Genomic DNA, 18,649 nt, shown 5'->3' on the forward strand with positions numbered 1-18,649 from the left:
TTTCCAATCCTGTCTGGCTACTTTCCTGTGAGCAGCAGCCTGACCCCAGAGCTGGTTGAGCTCCCCAAGGAGAGAGACACCTTTCTTTTGATTCTGGCTTTTCTAGCTTATATCCATCCTTGAAGCAGCACATGCTTCAGAGAAGGGCAAGTGGAACTGTGAGGACAATGTCATCAAAAGGCAGAGACCGCTAGGACCAAATTGTTATTAGGGAGAAGTGTGAAATTCTCCCCCATAAACTGCTACAGCAGGGAGGTGTGGCTGAGTTGCTGACTGCTGGTGAGGCAGATAAAATTAGCTGGAACTTCAGGTGGTGAGATGCAGCCTACTGCCAGTGCCTGACAGGTCTGATTCCACCCCAAGCTACAAGCAGATGGGAATGTCTCAGTCCAAGGGCTCTGTGGACCTTACCGCACAGAAGGCTTTCGTTGAATTGTAGTTTAAGTTGGTAAGGAACTGACATAACCTTATAGATAGAAGGTGCTTTTAAACCAAGGTAAGTGTCTACATGGGTTTGCCTACAAATGCTTTTAAGACACCAGTACAAGTTTCCTCTTCGGCAGAAGAGAAAGTTAATCCCAAGCTAGACATAGGGAAATTCAAGCAGAATGGGTGAAGTCAACAGAAGCTTTGCCCTCACTTTGACAAATGCAGAACTGGACTCTGACACCTACATATTCAAAGGTGACTAGTGATTTGGGGTGCCCAACTCGACACTTTTATAGGCTTTGATTGTCAGAGGATGGATGCTCAGCACTTTCTGAAAATCAGGTCCCTTTAAGGGGTGTCTCAGGTTGGGCTCTCAAAAAGCGTAGTCCCTCAAATTACTGTTTTCTTTTGAGAAGTTGGCTCTAGCTAACTTGCCCAGAGGTTAGGGGGCAGCCAGGATGAGACCTGAGGAATTCTTATCTTTCACTTTTGTACTCTGTACTGCTGCTCTCCTACCAGTAGATTGCACTTGAAGACCAGGATACATTTAACACTGTTTAGTCATCTGCCTTTAATGGGAGGAATGTTTTTTTGTTTAAATGGGGCTGGATGATGTCATGGGCTTATGCATTAATACTTAGCAGCTTTCTAATTTTTGTAAAGGCACTAAAATCAATGAATTCCTAACATACCCTGTGTCCTACTAAACTAGCTTACTGGTTGGAAGTAACTGTACGATGCTAACCATCCATAGCAGATGTCTCCCCTTCACATAGGCAGGGTACTGTAGATCAGGGCAGAGGCTTTCCCTTTAGACTGAGGGCAGTCATTAGCCTGACCTTGAGCAGGTACAGTATTGTGGGAAATCTACCCCTGGCATACAATGGCATTTCTGAATGTAAGCTGTCCAGTAGACAGGGTTGTGAAAATTTATGCTCAAGGTAGCCCAAATAGATCAGCCCTTACCTTACTTCAAAATGGCCACCATTTTCATGACACCAACCAGTGCCTGAATGTCCCTTGAAGCAAGCAATTATTGGTCCAATCGGTGCTCTGGTGTTTGTATAATATGGTGCAAACAAGGGAGTACATACAAAAGAACAATGTTTGCAACAGCCTCGTTAGGGTATATGATTGAGTATATCTTAAGCTGACACCTTCCCTGTACTGCTTGGTAAGGTTACTGCTCTCTCCAACTCCCACCTCAAGACTTCTGCCACAGTGCCAACAAGAAACTAGCCAAGCAACAGCTGAGAAGTCTTTATGTAATTAGAAACAATCTGCAGACTGGAGATGAAAGTGTGCATGTGCATGAAAAGTGCATACGGGGTGTATATCCCTTGTCCCCACTACTTCTGAGATTGTAAACTGTTCAGCACAGGTATATGCAGTTCTTACCACACTGCAGCCCTCTCTGTGTGTACTTGATTATATTATGGTAGCAATGCATAAAATGAACAAAATGCAACGTATAGGTTGGAAAATAGCAGGTTTTTTTTAAAGTTGGTTGACATTATCCTTTCAAATTAGACTCTGTGCAGGGAGCTAACCAGGCTAACAGTTTCCCATGCATTCACCTAGCAAACCATCTCTGCATCTTTTAAACAAACATTTAGTGATTTGTGTCGCTGCAGACAAAAACAAGGCTCGTGCCTGATAGAAATTTTTTTTATTATTATTGAACAGATGAACTAAAAATAAGCCAACAATATAATTTTATGCCAACAGCCATCTCTCTATCACAGCCGGTGACTGACTCAGTGCACCCTTCTCCCTCTGGCCCCCTTTTCTATGGGAAGTAAATGGTGGTGGCTCTTACAGACCCCAACGATCTCACTACTACTATTCCTGGATGTGTCCCTGAGACAGGAGGGGCAGAGAAACAAGTAGATGTATTTTGTTGGAGCAACAAGCAGAAAGGCTTGTGGATCCTCTTGCAGGTTCATAGCCAGATGAAGAATCACACTCGTCACATTTGTAGCGAGCACCTACTGCTACTGCGGTCAAGCCAGGCATCTCTTCTTCCCATTATAAGCCAGCAAAGGGCAAGATGCAATTGACTGAGGATTCTATGCAAAATTGGGAGGGGGAGTCTATGTAAAAACCAAACCCCAAAACAAAATCTGCATTTAAGCCACTTCAAAGTAAAAGTCACTTCTTATAACATAATATATATTTTTAAAATGGCAGTACCACCATCCTAGAAAGACAGAAGGGCTTGCACTCAAGACTGAAGAAACAGACCAAAAAGAGAAAAACAGCAGCCCAACTCAAAAACATGGTTCTTCTCTAAAAACAGCATCCGTCAGCCATCTGACAGGGGAAAAAGAAAGAAGGAACATGAGGAAAACAATAAAAGAAGATTGGTGCAACTTCTCACCAGATGGTGCATTAACAAAAGCTCCGTACAGTCCATACGACTACACGTCCTGTGGTGGCAGCATAATTGCTTAAACTTTCATCGCTGTGTATGTCTGTATATATATATATGCACATATACATACACACACATATATAGAATATATAATATTGTTTTTATGTTAATGTTAGTTTTGCTCCATAGGAAGGCTCATCTCTCCTTCACGTGGTTCTGTGCTCCTGCGCTGCTGTTGCCGCTCCCATTACTACTGGTCCCACTGCCGCTGCTGCTGCAGAGGATCTCCGTGAGGTCATCCATGATGGTGGTTTCTTTAGGGTCCACCAGGTTGAACTCCCTGATGAATAGGATGAAGTGTGTGTAGAGTGTATTTAAGTGTCCATGCAGCTCCAGTGCCAAACTCTCCTTAAAGTGGGAGGAGTAGATGTGGGCCAGCACATGAAACAGATATTTGCAAATCTTCTTCACTAAGGACTCAAAGGAGTTGGGGAATTCTTTGCCTGTGAAGAGGAGAGAAAGAAAACCTGAGACACACAGATAGTGCTAGATGTTCAAATCCATTGTTTCAGCCTAGGGGAAGCATCTGTCCATGCCAACGTGCAGACTGGTGCAACTTACTTCTTTTTAAAAGGCAGGCTATAGTCTTTAAAGCAGTAATGGAGAAGCAGGATTTAACTGGATGGAGCCCATCAGTCAGAAGTGCCATTCCTGATTCCCCTTCCAGGGCTGCCAACTCTTGCAAGTTTTTTAGGAAGCAAATAAACCCGCCAATTTATTATTTTTAATATCTCAATTTTGGGGGCCACAACTCCAGTGAAACCTGGCAGACATCTCCTTATTTGCCTGCCCACGCACCTCAGTTATAACTGCACTTCTGCTCCACCTCCCAATTTTTCAGTCCACACGTCTGGGCCTGGGCCGAGGCCTAGATGCTGCTGCAAGCACCTGCAAGCTGGGGGATCCATTCGTAGGTGGAGTGGGAACTGAAGAATGTTCCATACCTGTCACCATATTTCACAAATCTAGGCCCTGTGGTGCGCGCAGTACAGCTATGAAATCCTCTACAGAGCTGTCCATTGCAAGATTTACCTGCATCACCTAGAGGCACTAATTTAGACTCATCATATCAGGATTAGTCCTAGACAATAGGACTTTTTATAGCCCGATGGCATGCTGCAGTAGGATCTGCACTGCTACAAAACAAGTCTGGACAAACTCAATTTAGATTGCATACTGCCCCGTGGATAGGCAGCTGAGTGCCATGTCCAGAGTCGCGCACCTAACCCAAGATGGAAAATTTATTTTCCTTCTAACAGACTCCTCAGTTTCCTTGTTAACAGCACCAACCAACAGGAGAAACAGATTTGCCTGCCCAAGTTGCTACAGGGCTATATTCCTCTGCTAGCTTGGCTCAGCCAGTTGTACTCCCTAATGCACTTTGGGGAGCGCACAAGCAGAATTAGCAGCATGCTAACAGAATTAGACGCACACTCCAATTACAGTGCAGGACACAACTGCTGTTTGATGGCACTCATGAGGAGGTCAGTTTTCATTTTCAACCCAAGTCCTAACACGCACGCAGGATTTAGGTGCAGACCAGACCAGCAGCCTGGCCTTCATTATCATTATGAGAGTAGTCAGATTATGTTTGGTGCTGTTCAAACACGTAGGGACTGCAGACAGACATGTAGGGGATGACTTAGCACAGTCATACATGAAACTTCTCATTTGGCTCCTTTGTGACAGCCACATTTGCTTGTGAAGTGGGCAAATATGAGATCCTGATTACCTTTGAGTAACTAAATTAAAAAATTTTCCATAAGCAAAAAGGGGTTAAGCAACTGGCTTAGCTAGGAGCTAGTTGCTTCAGTTGCCAGAATGATAGTCTCACCCCTGCATGCCTCTGCTCCACATTCAGATGCTTGTTGTTATTCAGCTAGTAGCTCCACACAACATATCTGTAACAGTGAGGTCTCACTCTGGGGGCTGAGGCAACTGTTTAGCTCTTGATTAGCTCCATCCTGTGGGCAGGCCAGTCTAGTGGGCAGGTACCATGTTTTACTTGATGAATACAAGGGGATTGTTCTCCCCTCTACAATAATCTAGTTAATCACATCTGGAAGATACAATAATTCTTTCCGATTATGTTCATTGCTGAGCCCTGGCTATACTGCTAAGATTGCATTTTTCCTTGCATTTCAATTCCTAGATGGTCTTATTGATTCACCACTCAGTAAGACACAGATATGGAATAAGGTGGCAGGTACATCACTTTCTATGGGAGGAAGGGGGATTTCAGACAAAAGAGGCAAAAGCAACCCAAAAACTCTTCCCACCCCCTGAGTAGAAAGTTTACAACTATAAAAATAAAAAGGGTCTTTCATATCCTTCAGCTGCCTGCTCACTGGTTCATCCCCTCTGAAGTTCCAGTGCTCTAATGGCAATGGTGTGCAGGGATTACAGAGCTCAGATGCTGGTGCTCTCCAAAGAAGCATGAAGGTGGTCCCTACCTTAGAGAGACAGCTCTCAAATAATTCCCCCTCTCTAAAAATTGGCTCCTCCAGAATAATTCAGAAGGACTTTGGGTAGGTCTACAGTTACAGTGGCCTGTAGAGAGTACAGACACTGCATGCCTAGCATGGCGTAAATAGCAGCGCAGGTTGTGAGGTACTGCTTAAGTGAGTAGAAGAGACATGCCAGAACCCTTAGGGTCTGTATCCTACATGCCCAAGCAGTGCCTGCCATGTCTATGCTGCTATTTTTAGCAGTGTGGTGTTCTGCTGCCAGAGCTTTTCCCCACCCCAGAGAGACACTCTGGCAGTATGGAAAGGCTCTTTATCGGGGAGACAACGGGGAAAGGTCCCAGCCACTCCCTGCTGGCAGTCTTTAGCTGCTGCCTCCCCCTGCCAGAGCTTTTCACTGCCACATGTAGCTACACATACCCTATGTGCCACTATAAGTGTAGACAGAGCCTAAGGGAGGGGAAGAAGATGGAAAGATCTGCCGGTCTGGCAAAAAGGTGGCTCTGCAAATCTCTGGGAGTTCATGGTTTCCTTTTCTCTCCAAGGGTGAAGCTACATGTATTGTGTGCTAATGATTTAACAATTCCATAGTCCTTACTCTGCAAGAGCACTTGCTGATGATCTGCAACGAGAACCACTTAGCTTAGTGGTAACCCCAACTCCTTACTTCCAGCCACTTGCGCAGTGAAGTAACTCCTTCATTGCAATTAGGAACCTAGATCCCTGTTAAAGCAGCTGGAAACAGGGAGGCCCAGCCTAGCTGCTGCATAAGCAGGAGCATGGGTGACTGGAGCCACCAACATGACAATTAGCCATAAACGAATGCTTTCCAAATGTCACTTTTCTAGGTAGGCAACTGATGTTTCCACAGCAATGTTGTGCAGCTGTGAATAGGAGAGGAGGTGTCCCCAGCACTATTCAATCTGTTTATAGAACATGAATCTTATATTGAGAAGCCCCATAATAAGTGAACCATCTTTTCCTTGACTAACCATGGTACTACTGGTTCTGTGACTCTAAGGATGCAGTGTTTATTTCCTGCTACCTCACAGGCTGTCATCTGCCCCCTCTTCGCTGCCTGTGATATTAGATGTTATAATAGTCCCTTCTGGCTTTCAAGGCTATGAAAATAGGAAATAATGGGAACTATTTGGCCTGTTGTCTCCTGCAGTGCTGTTACTAGATCCAAGCTGTGTGAGTGTGTGCAAGGAAGGGTGTGAAAAAGAAAATGCTCATCATAGCAGCACACCAGGAGAGACTGAAGGATTGTGAAACTCAGGGTGACAACCCCAATGCACATGGCTAAGATAAACAGGCCATATTCATCACTGAAGTAACCCCACTGCAATTCAGGGATGAATCAGGCCCAGTGTTCTCTCCCTCCAATCAAAATGCTTTTGTAGCTAAAAACCTGCCTTAGAAGTTTTGCTCTAGCTTTTCAAAACGTTCATATTTGGGTGTAGACCAAGCATGCAAAATTTCAGCCCAGAAAGAAAAAATTAGCAAGTTCTGAGTAATCAATTAAGAATAGACAGCACAAATGAAGTACACTTCTGCACCCTGAGTGCAGCATTTGTGACTTCTGGATGATGAACACCTCTTTCACAGAGATAGACCACAGGACATTTCCCCCAGCAGTAAACATACCATATTTTGTAGGAAAGACATCCTCGTCTGTCACTAGCTTCTGCACCGAACTCATGACAAAATCAACGTACTGAGGGGCTGTGCACTTTATCTTCTTTCCCCGCTCATCATACCAGTAGTACTGTCTGTGGAGAGAATTGCCAGTGTTGTGTGTTACACTTAGGACCCTCGGTTTGATTTACAGCACACAGGTACATGCCTTTGGCCAAGTAGCTTGACAGTCTAACTAAACTAGAAGAACTTCGGCAGCAGCAGTTAGATTTTTTTTTTAAAGGACATTTATCAGATATATGTTGATATCAAACTTACTCCAAAACCCAATGCCTGGCAAGAGACAAAATGCATTTTTTCAAGCTGTTTGGGCTTTTAAGCAAGCCAATAACGTTACGGAAGTACAGGCCGTGGATTCCTACAGCGACTCACTTCAGAATGTTTTCCTAGATAGGAAGTCCTGACACTATCTCCTTTATAAAAACAGCACAGCACTTGCCATTTACCATTCTGCTTCTGCCAGCGAGCTCACTCAATGCTGTCAGTAGTACTAGCAACACCGACAACTTGCAAAGGAACGTCTTCCATAAGTCAAGCCCAAAAGGGAGGTCTGTCTCACTCCAGTGTTACTTTCACCAAACAGGACAAATCCACAGAAAAGGGCTGAAGATAATGCCAGGATGCAACTTTGTTAAAGCAGCCTCTCACAGTTCTGTTCCCAGCTTTGACAGTGACATATTGTCAGGTTTGGGTAAGTCACTTACCCTCCACGTGCCTAGTTTCCAAAACATTTTGAGGGCTAATGATACCCACCACACTGTACGGCTTAACTGTTTGCGAAGTGCTTTAGAAAGCCTCTGATGGAAGGCACTATAACTGCGAAGTGCTTGGTAAAGCACAGCCACATCATTAATAAATAAAGTACTTGGTCAGTTATACTCTGTGACCCTCCCAATGCTTTAAACAAAATTAACAGAAGTGAGATGGGGGTCCTCTAGGCAAACACAATGTTAATTCAGTGTAAGAACCTTTGCTGTCAGGAGATGGCACCATAATGCTAGGTACCCAGTTTTGGTCTCCCTCAGTCAGGTAACTGCTGCATTTCTTTATTAACTAGCATAACAGCTTAGTCCATCTTCAATCTAATTTTTGGGCACATGTTAGAATCCCTTCTGCATCCCCCTCCATCTAACCCAGGGGTAGGCAACCTATGGCACACGTGCCAAAGGCGGCACGCGAGCTGATTTTCAGTGGCACTCACCATGCCCGGGTCCTGGCCACCGGTCCGGGAGGCTCTGCATTTTAATTTAATTTTAAATGAAGCTTCTCAAACATTTTAAAAACTTCATTTACTTTACATACAACAATAGTTTACTTGTGTATTATAGACTTATGGAAAGAGACCTTCTAAAAACGCTTCTTAAAATGTATGACTGGCACGTGAAACCTCAAATTAGAGGGAATAAATGAAGACTCGTCACCCCACTTCTGAAAGGTTGCCGAACCCTGATCTAACCCCATGTCTGTATTTACATTCTCTGCTCACTCTGGGAGCTCACCATCTCTCCCCCAGCACTACAGAACATGTGAATGATCTGTTTTCAAGGGCATGGGACATGCAAACTGTTTCCAAGAAAAGGTAACAAGTCCTTCATAAGCAAGTATAATTAATTAAAGTTCACTGGCCCCTAAATCACATCAATTAACAACGGCCTTCAAATGAATCCATTATTAAGACAACAGGAAATTTTAATAAAGAACCCCAGATACAGTAGAACATCAGAGTTACGAACACCTTGGGAATAGAGGAGGTTATTCATAACTCTGAACAAAACATGGCTGTTCTTTCAAAAGTTTATAACTGAACATTGACTTAATACAGCTTTGAAACTTCACTATGCAGAAGAAAAATGCTGCTTTCCTTTTATTTTTTAGTCGTTTATATTTAACACAGTACTGTACTGTATTTGCTTTTTCCCCCGTCTCTGCTGCTGCCTGATTGCGTACTTGTACTTCCAAATGAGGTCTGTGGATGACTGGTCAGTTTGTAACTCTGAGGTTCTACTATACCAGCTCCCTTCCACCAAACAGAATGATTAGAATCATTGAAATGTATGGCTGGAAGGGACCTCAAGAGATCATTTAGTACAGCCCACTGCACCTAGGCAGGACAAAATATACCTAGACTGTCCCTGACAGGTGTTTGTCTAACCTGTTCTTAACCTCTAAAGACAGGGATTCCACAACCTCCCTTGGAAGCCTATTCCAGCGCTTAACAATCCTTATAATTAGAAAGGATTTCCTAATATCTAACCTAAATCTCCCTTGCTGCACATTAAGCCCATTACTTCTTGTACTGTCCTCAGTGGACACAGAGGACAGTTGATTGCCAACTTCTTTGTAGCAACCCTTAACAGATGTGAAAACGATCAGGTCTCCTCAGTCTTCTTTTCCCAAGACTAAACATGGTTAGTTTTTTTTAACCTTTCCTCAACCTTTCCTTTAAAACCTTTTATCGCTTTTGTTGCTCTCCTTGGAACTCTCTCCAATTTGTTTAAATCTTAAAGAGTGGTGCCCAAAACTGGACACAGAGCTCCAGCTGAGGCCTCACCAGTACAGAGGACAATTACCTCCCATGTCTTACATACAACGTTGCTCTTGATATACCCCAGAATGATATTAGCCTTTTTTCGCAACTGCATCACATTGTTCACTCATATTCAATGTGTGATCCACTGTAACCCCCAGATCCTTTTCAGCAATACTACCACCTAGTCAGTTATTCCCCATTTTATTGCTGTGCATTTGATTTACAATTAGAATCATTAAAAGTCGTGAATCTGAAGTCTGATGATGATGATAGAGTAGTGTTTAGTACTGATATATATTATGGTAGTACCTAGAGCAGAGGTGGGCAAACTATGGCCCACGGGATCCTCCTGCCCAGCCCTTGAGCTCCTGGCCCGAGAGGCTAGCCCCCAGCCCCTCCCCTACTATCCCCTTGCAGCCTCAGCTTGCTTGCTCTGCCGCCGGTGCAATGTTCTAGGTGGCGGGGCTGACTCAGTGCTCTGTGCTGCGCCGTGGCATGGCTGGCTCCCGCCGGGCAGCGCAGCTGCCTGTCCTGGGGCTCTGGGTGGCGCGGCTGTAGCACTGCCAGCCACCGGTGCTCCAGCGTGGTAAGGGGGTAGGGAGTGTGGGGGGTTGGACAGAGGATGGGGGTTCGGGATGGTGGTCAGGGGGCAGGGATGTGGATAGGGGTCGGGATAGTCAGAGGACAGGGAACAGGGGGGTTGAATGAGGGTAAGGGTCGAGGAGAGTCAGTCAGGAAGAAGGGGAGTTGGATGGGGCGGCAGGGGGCAGTCAGGGGTAGAGGTTCCAGGGGGAGGTCAGGGGACAGGGAGAAGGGGTGGTTGGATGGGGCAGGGGTTCTGGGGGAGGCAGTCAGGAATGAGAGGAGGGGTTGGATGAGGCAGGGGTTCCGAAGGTGGTCAGGGGACAGGGAATGGGGGCGGGGGTGAGATGGATGGGGCATGGGTCCTGGGGGGGCTGTCAGAGGGTGAGAAGCAGGGGGAGGGAGTCAGATAGCAGGAACAGCCTCCCCTAATCAGCCCTCCATACAATTTTGGAAACCTGATGCAGCCCTCAGGCCAAAAAGTTTACCCGCCCCTGACCTAGAGGCCCAACCAAAATCAGGGATCTACTGTTCTCTGGGCATGTCTCTTAACCAATACATGTACAGCACCTAGAACTACACTCTAAACGAAGAGTCAGAGAAAGGAAGTATCCCCATTTTACAAATGGAAAACTTCGACAGAAATTAAGCATTTTGACCAAGGTCACAACAAGAGACTTGGGTTCATATTCCTTAGTCATCCTTTAGGAAGGAAAGGCTCAGTTCAAGTTCTGGACACTCCTCAGTTATCATCAGAGGACTTGTCTTCACTACCAGAGTAAGTCGACCTAAGTTACACTACCCTAACTACATGAATAATGTAGCTGTGTCGATGTAGCTTAGGTCGACTTATCCTGGTGTCTTCACTGCGCTGCATTGACAAGCGATGCTCTATCAACTTACCTTAATCTTCCCAGGGCGCTGGAGTACCAGGGTCGACTAGAAAGCGCTCTGTGGTTGATTTAGAAGGCCTTCACTAGACCCGCTAAAATCGAACCCTGCGCACCCATTGCAGCAGCAGAGGTAATGAAGACCAGCCCTGAGTGTAAGAAATTGATTGAATTGGTATGCCCCCCATTTCACACTTCAGGATGCGCAGGGCTTGCCAGGCACAATGGAGGCAGAGTAGAAGCCACCAGACAGTATTTGTGCATCTGAACTGGCCAGGTATATTTTTTCTTCATGCCAAGGATCAAGCACGGTCCTTTTGCACACCTGCCCAACCACTGAACTCTAAACACTCTTCACTAGACAGGGAGAGGTGTTATCCGTCATTTCTCAGAGAAGTCACTTTTTGAAAAGCATTAAAAGGAGATTAGTCCCATAGCCCTCGCCAAACTATTGCTTCAGTACGAAGTTTAAACAGCCTATGTTATCAATAATCCCTGATAAAGTGGGTGTAATATCCACCCAAGAACACTCACTCATATCCTGGCTAAGGAGCTAGGAAGACTACATGACAGATGTCTGCTGCCATGTGCAGAAAAATCTGCATTCAACTGGAAGGATGTGGGGGCAGAGGCTGGAAAGTAAAGTTCAATGTGTACACCAACGGTGTGCACAGAACAGTCTTGAAACAATTTAAGGAAAAACACTGATTTCAAGATTAAGGCGTAATTGAAAGGTTTGTTCTATTAACAATGAGTTTGTTTTCTTTGTCCCAAATGCTTTTCTAGAAACACTAAGGACATTGTGCATGTCCCTAATGCTGAGCAGAAAAAGGACACCTCATGAGATTCTCCTACTGGCTGTTGTATTCTGCTCGATGTAATACTTCAACCTTCACTATTACTGTTCTCCATTACAGAACCGCAGTTTCAGCAGAGGCTAGCACTGTCAGTGATCAGAGGAGGAGAAAACTAGGGGGGGAAATGTCTAGGATTTTCCTCAATTTGCAGGAAGTTAAAGACTTCTGCAGACAGCTTTTTGTTTTAATACACGTATTCACTGCATGGTGCTAGTCATTCACATCGTGTCCATAGTTACCTAAAGCAGCATTACTGACTCTAGAAGGGCACAAGAAGGCATGTTCAGGCATAGAAGCACCAGTTGCAAGTCGCTGTGGAACCACACTAGGTGTCTAAGACCCACACTTATATGTGGCCTCATTCTTGCACTCCAGACGGACCTATATTCCCCACCACCACTTTTAATTCCCTTAAAAATAATCAGTATGCTTGCACACATCACTTACCAGAAAGCAAATCAGTCCCAGGTTCAAGTTACTGCAGCCACAGGACTGAAGCTAACTTATGCTGGCCCACAATTGCTGGAACACATTGTATTTCAGCTTCATTTTTCTGCCTTGGAAAGACCCGTGTGCCAAGAGGGAGGAGCAGCCGGTTGAGAGCTGGCTATGTCAGCTTTACACCAGCAGAGGATTCTCCCATGCTGCAGAAATCCACAGCTGCCCAGTAGGAGCAACACCAAGTGCTCTTTGCAGCATAAAAAATTTTGAGGGATCTGGCCCTGTTTTAAAAATGGTGTTTGAACCATGCAGAGGGAATAGTGCTTTAAAAAAGTGTTAAGATCCTCTTGATGCTGCCCTGATTTGTGCATGATGTGGACAGGGTTAAAGAAACTGTACATGTCTTGGGGACAGAGAGATGAGGTGACACAAACCTTTCATGTCACTCTACAGATTTCACTTGGCAAGTGAGTGATCAGCAGCAAGGTTTGTGGTTTAAAAAGAAGCTGCGCCAATGCTCCACTGCAGCTGCCACAGAGGAGAGACTAAAATTCAGATGAGAAATTCCAAAAGGTTCAGTTACACACAAAGAACCCTGATCACGATGTGACGAACTGGGAAAGTTCTTAATGTTTTCTCTGAGTACTGTGTTGGTGCCTCAGTGTCCCCATGGCAGTTCTTAAGTATCTGGCAGAGCAAAGGGCCAGTGCACCTAAATGCCTGACACTCTGTCTCCTAGCAACTGATGGCCTGGGCCCCTCCTCTGCAAAGGTGCCAGCTGAAGGTGTTGGAGACAAAGGGATCAGGTGACCTCCTGGCCCGGGGAAAGGGGCTGAGGAGAGAGGAGGGGCTGGGAGGGGTTGTTAGTCTGGAGCTGGCTGGGGTCAAGGGTGGAGGGCAGACCTGGGGGTCTGGCTCACTGCCCCCCCCAGAATGGTCCCAGCCGAGAGGTCCGGTTTGCTGTATCTACAAGCTCTGTTTTAGACCCTGTCCCTGTCATCGAATAAACCTCTGTTTTACTGGCTGGCTAAGAGTCACGTCTGACTGCAAAGTGGGGGTGCAGGACCCAGTGGCTTCCCCAGGACCCCGCTGGGGTGGACTCGCTGTGGGAAGCGCACGGAGGGGCAGAGGATGCTGAATGCTCCAAGGAGAGACCCAGAAGGTGAAGACGTGTGAGCTTCTTGCCCTGAACAAGTCTGCTCCAAGGGAGAGGAGGCTCCCCAAAGTCCTGCCTGGCTTGGTGGGGAGGAGTTCCGGAGCATCGCCCGGTGACTCTGTGACACACCTTCCAGCTGAGGCAGGGAGACAGTAACGTCCTGCTTTGAACAGTGCGTGGAGATCTTAGAGTCACTGTGAATAGTTCTCTGAAAACATTCACTCAATGTGCAGCAGCCGTCAAAAAAGTGAACAGAATGCTGGGAATAATTAAGAAAGTGATAGATAATAGGACAGAAAATATCATATTGCCTCTATATAAATCCATGGTACACCCAAATCATGAATACTGCATGCAGATGTGGTCCCCCCATCTCAAAAAAGATATATTGGAATTGGAAAAGGTTCAGAAAAAGGCAACAAAAATGATTAGGGGTATAGAATGGCTGCCATATGAGGAGAGATTAATAAGACTGGGCCTTTTCAGCTTGGAAAAGGTACGGCTAAGGGGAGATATGATTGAGGTCTATAAAATCATGACAGGTTTAGAGAAAGAAGATAAGGAAGTGTTTACTCCTTCTCATAACACAAGAACTAGGGGTCACTAAATGAAATTAATAGGCAGCAGGTTTAAAACAAATAAAAGGAAGTATTTCTTCACACAATGCACCGTCAATTTGTGGAACTCCTTGCCAGAGAATGTTGAGAAGGCCAAAGCCACAACAGGGTTCAAAAAAGAACTAGAAAAATTAATGGAGGATAGGTCCATCAATAGATATTAGACAGGATGAGCAGGAATAGTGTCCCTAAGCCTCTGTTTGCCAGAAGCTGGGAATGAGCAACAGGGGATGGCTCACTTGATGATTACCTGTTCTGTCCATTCCCTCTGGGACACCTGGCACTGGCCACTGTCGGAAGACAGGATACTGGGCTAGATAGACCTTTGGTCTGACCCAGTAGGGCCATTCTTATGTTCTTATGACAAAAAAGGATGCAGAAGTGCTTGAAGACAATGGTAAATTTACAAAGTGCCTAAGTGACTCAGAAGCCTAAGTCCTATTTTCAAAAGTCAGTGAAAATCATGCACCTAAGTCACTTCTGAAAAGTGAACATAGGCTTCTAAGTCACTTGCATGGTTCTGAAATTTCCACCCAATGGGCCAAATTTTGGCTGCCCCTGTGCATATGCACCTGACTGAATTCAGTACTGGGACTATGAAGAAGTTGTCTGTCCTATCAGGGTCATTAGTGACTCATGATGGCAATTCCACTAAAGTCAATAGGACAGACAACTTCTTCATAGTCCCAGAACTGACTTTTGAAAATAGGACTTAGGCTTCTGAGTCACTTAGGCACTTCGTAAATTTACCATGGTCTTCAAGCACTTCTCTGTGTCCTTTTTTGTCATAAGAACATATGAATGGCCCTGCTGGGTCAGACTTGCTCATCTGATGGTAAGGACTATAGCAGGAATCAGCACACTAGAACAGCAGTTCTCAACTAGGGGTTGGGGTCCCCTGCGGGCCACAAGGAGGTTTCAGGGCGTCCCCCAAAATAAGCCAGACAGCAGGGCAAAAAGCAGAAACCCGAGTCCCGCCGCCCATGGCTGAAAGCCAAAGCCAGAGAAACTTAGTTTCACGGGGCCCCCTGTAGTGTGGGGCTCTAGGCAACTGCCCAGCTTGCTACCCCCGGCTTTTAATCTACTGGATATGCAGAAAAACAGTTGCTGTGGTGCAGGTGGGCCATGGAATTTTTATAGCATGTTGGGGGGGGGGGGGAAGGGCTTCAGAAAGAAAAAGGTTGAGAATCCTTGCACTAGAAAACCAGAAGGCAAAAGTTACTGGAGTACCTTTCATCTTGCTAATCAACAACATCTCATTTACAAGGAGACAAGCCGCCTCTGTCCACTGATTTCCTAGCTTTTGGACCATTATCCTCATTTTTGTGTGAGGGAGATTTATCACTCCACATTCCAGACCGCTTTCAAAATGTTCAGAAAGCTCATATTTCTTGGGTAATTAGATCTACGTTCTATCCTGGTAATCATTAGTAGCGAGGTCTTCTTTTTTAGCCTCCAACTGGAAGTTACCCTGCTGTTAATTTTCACTTCTGAAAAAAGTATCCTTTATAACTTCACATAGACACTCTCCATGAACACAGGAGTGCCTCTCAAACCCCCTACTTGAAACAATGTCAGTATGAGCTGTTAATACACAACTGGAGTTCTACTGAAGTGCCACAGTATAGGAAGCAATCACCTATTTAGCATTACCTAGCAATATGTTGCAATCATTACTAGTCATTTTAATAGGGACGCCTGTGTTTGCTGTGGATAATCTTTACAGCTACTGGTGTGATAAGACATTAACTACTGTTTTGTTTTCCCTTTGAAAACCCATCTTCACTACAGATTGAAGAGATCTCAAGATGCATAATGGAGAAGGGGGTGGGATTATCAGTGTATACATCAGGGAAAAAAAACACAGGAGCCTATCACACCCTGCTGGAGCTCTCAGATTCCCTCATGTCTGAATCTCTCAGTCAAGAGCAGCAGTTTGCAGTAAAGTCCCATTTCAAAACGGCCACTTTGAGCCAATTGCATTTTCCTCTGCATCCTTAACACATTAAAGCACCAATGCTCTCTTTTAAGGCTGGCTACCTGTCAGGTGTGAAAGCTCTGATCACTCCTAGAGTGGGAAAAGACACAAAACCAGAACATTTCCTTTGCCCTTTGAGAAGTTTCCACTTGTGTCCTCTCTGTCCAAGAGCTGAGGCAGACAATGGCTCACATCAGACTGGAGGTTATCTGTCAAATGGCCTGGTGCCCTGTTCACATTCCAACCACAGAGAGGGGCCCCTGAGGTTTTCACTATTCTTTTATCCTTCCTGCCTTCTATGGACTCCCAGCAGCTTTCCCAGTCTGCACAGTTTTACTTTTTATTCCTTCCCTACAAGACCCTAAACAAGGCATTTTTCTTCTGCAGTATGACCCTGCTGCTTTTCTGACTGAGCTGGTTTTCCAAGAGGTCATCTCTCCTTTACTGAATCAGCAGGATTTCCCCTGCCCTCCACTGTTTCCAGGAAGGGTGTGCATTTGTCATGTCCTTAACAGATCATAAGGAGATCATTCTTTATTTCCCTAACGCCCTCCAAAACCTACAAACCCATCCACACTGAGTCTAGAGGCTTGGTTGGAGCAGTCCAAGCAGAGAACACATGCAGGCTGTCACTTACGTATTGCACACGGCCATGGTCTGACACGACTCTCCTGTGCAAAATTCTGAGATTGTACTATACTGTAAATTGATATGGTGGAAGAAGGTCGTTGCTGAAAAAGACAGACAGGAAAAATAAAAAATGTTAAAGATGTAAGCTACTTATCAGAACACTGACAGGTAATCGACAAACGAACAGGTAAAGTGGCCTAACACTCCTGAACTTGGGGGTCTTAATGTTCCAGCGTACTGACTTAAAATCAGCGTTCAAAACCTGCTCAAGATACAAAGGTGAGTTTGGTTCTGACTAAACCCGAATGACCACTTGTACACTTAACAAAACCAGCATGCAGTTTTAGATTAAATCTCTCATAATTAGCACGCACTGCTAAGAAATAAACGTGATTGGGTGTGACTGAAGGTTAGGATTGGCAGAGCTATACGAGTACCAGCAGGCGGTGTTGCAGGTCAGAACAGAGATGCAGTGGGGAACGTACATAGCATATAATCTTTAGTCAGCCACTTCTGTCAGTACTATCTTTGAGTAAACTCTAAAATTCAAAATAACTCACAGGGCTACAATAGGAGATGGCGAGAGAAAGAAAATCCAGCTAAAAGGCGTTTAGATTTATCTTTAAAACAAAACGAAAACAAAAACAAAGGAGCTTTACTGGGACCTGCCTGCAAGTCAGAGTCTTTAAAATGTTTTTGGAAGACCAATGCCTCCAACTGAACCAGCAGTTTTAACAGACCCTTCAAAAGGAAAATGATGGTCCTAAACGAGACCTAAAAAAAACGTGTAATGTCCTCACCAATGTCACAATGAGAGGGGGAAGAAGGGAGAAATGCACTAATATTTCCACCCTGTAGAGCACAGCTGGTTTATGCTAATCATAGCTTAGTTATCACTCAAGATATTGTGACCCACATTGCACAGTAAACATGGAAAAGCATTCAATGGGTTTTAGTGTTAAAACCAGGAAAAGAGACCATGTAGATGAAAGCCCCTTTTGGGTATGGGCATCAGGCTGTGAGCTATGTTCATACTACTTACTATTGCTGGCTAGCCACTCATTGAGGTCTATTTCTCGTGGTAACATCACTAGCTCCTTGAATTCAAAGTCAGTAATTCTCAACTTTGTGTATTCTGGCTCTAGGTAGAGTTTCTTCTCTTCTGGTACTGGCTTTTTACCATTTGGTTTTCCCTTGGATTTCCTGCAAAGGATTAAGAAAAAAAAATAAATAAATGTTACTATTACTCCCGGTAAGGAACCACAGCACACTGACAGGGTCTGCTTTATCCAGACTCCCCCACTCATGTACACTGCATGTGTTCTCGTGTGTAGTACGTGGTATAATTTATTTTAATATTAGCAAACAGAGAAAGATTCTATGCTGTTAGAAGCTTTTCCTGGAGCATACTATCAGCACTAGCAAACAAAAGATATGCAACCCTGCAGGAACTCAGAGTTACAAAACTGCAAGCAAGCAAGCAACCTTTAAGTATTTTGCTTTTTTCCACCAATTTCTTTTATTAAGGCATAATAATAAAACCCACAATTAAAAACCCCATACCTAGTGACTTTACAAATTGTTAATGTAATCATGAAAGCTTTTGGATGCTGCATGTATTTCAGATTGTTTTAATTTATACACCTTTCACACTGTCTATTTAGATTGCTCAAGATACTGTGAAGACACAAAGTCTGTCACTGCCCCACAGTCTGTTACTGCCTCAGAGAACTAGCAAGGAGGCACTGAGCTTGGTTGGGGCTTCCAGAAGCTACTACAATGAAAATTACTACAGTCTTGCTTATATGCAGCAGTATTTTGCACCTGTATTGGAGGTGGATGTGGGGATGGATAGGGGAGAAGATGTTGGGAACGAGCAATAAAAAGATTTAGAGGTAACGAAGGAATGGCACAAGCAAATGCTTTGCAAGCTCTCCCCAGC

The 18,649-nt window shown here is 44.8% G+C and overlaps 1 protein-coding gene across 10 annotated transcripts in view; it reads right to left on the minus strand.

Annotated features, from left to right (window-relative positions):
* Window positions 1–2,081: 2,081 nt before the first annotated feature.
* The window catches only part of MOB2 (MOB kinase activator 2), a 160,192-nt gene continuing 143,624 nt past the window's right edge, over window positions 2,082–18,649 (minus strand). For all 10 annotated transcript variants that reach the window (XM_050953754.1, XM_050953753.1, XM_050953755.1 and 7 more), the window contains 4 exons: window positions 17,750–17,910; window positions 16,715–16,808; window positions 6,976–7,100; window positions 2,082–3,306 (listed from right to left, as the gene is read on the minus strand). In XM_050953754.1, the coding sequence (XP_050809711.1) occupies window positions 2,999–3,306; window positions 6,976–7,100; window positions 16,715–16,808; window positions 17,750–17,910 (688 nt within the window). In that variant the 3' untranslated portion in view covers window positions 2,082–2,998. The remainder of the gene's footprint in view (window positions 3,307–6,975; window positions 7,101–16,714; window positions 16,809–17,749; window positions 17,911–18,649) is intronic.

This window comes from Gopherus flavomarginatus, chromosome 5 (genome assembly GCF_025201925.1).
Source record: "Gopherus flavomarginatus isolate rGopFla2 chromosome 5, rGopFla2.mat.asm, whole genome shotgun sequence".
Lineage (NCBI taxonomy): Eukaryota > Metazoa > Chordata > Testudines > Testudinidae > Gopherus > Gopherus flavomarginatus.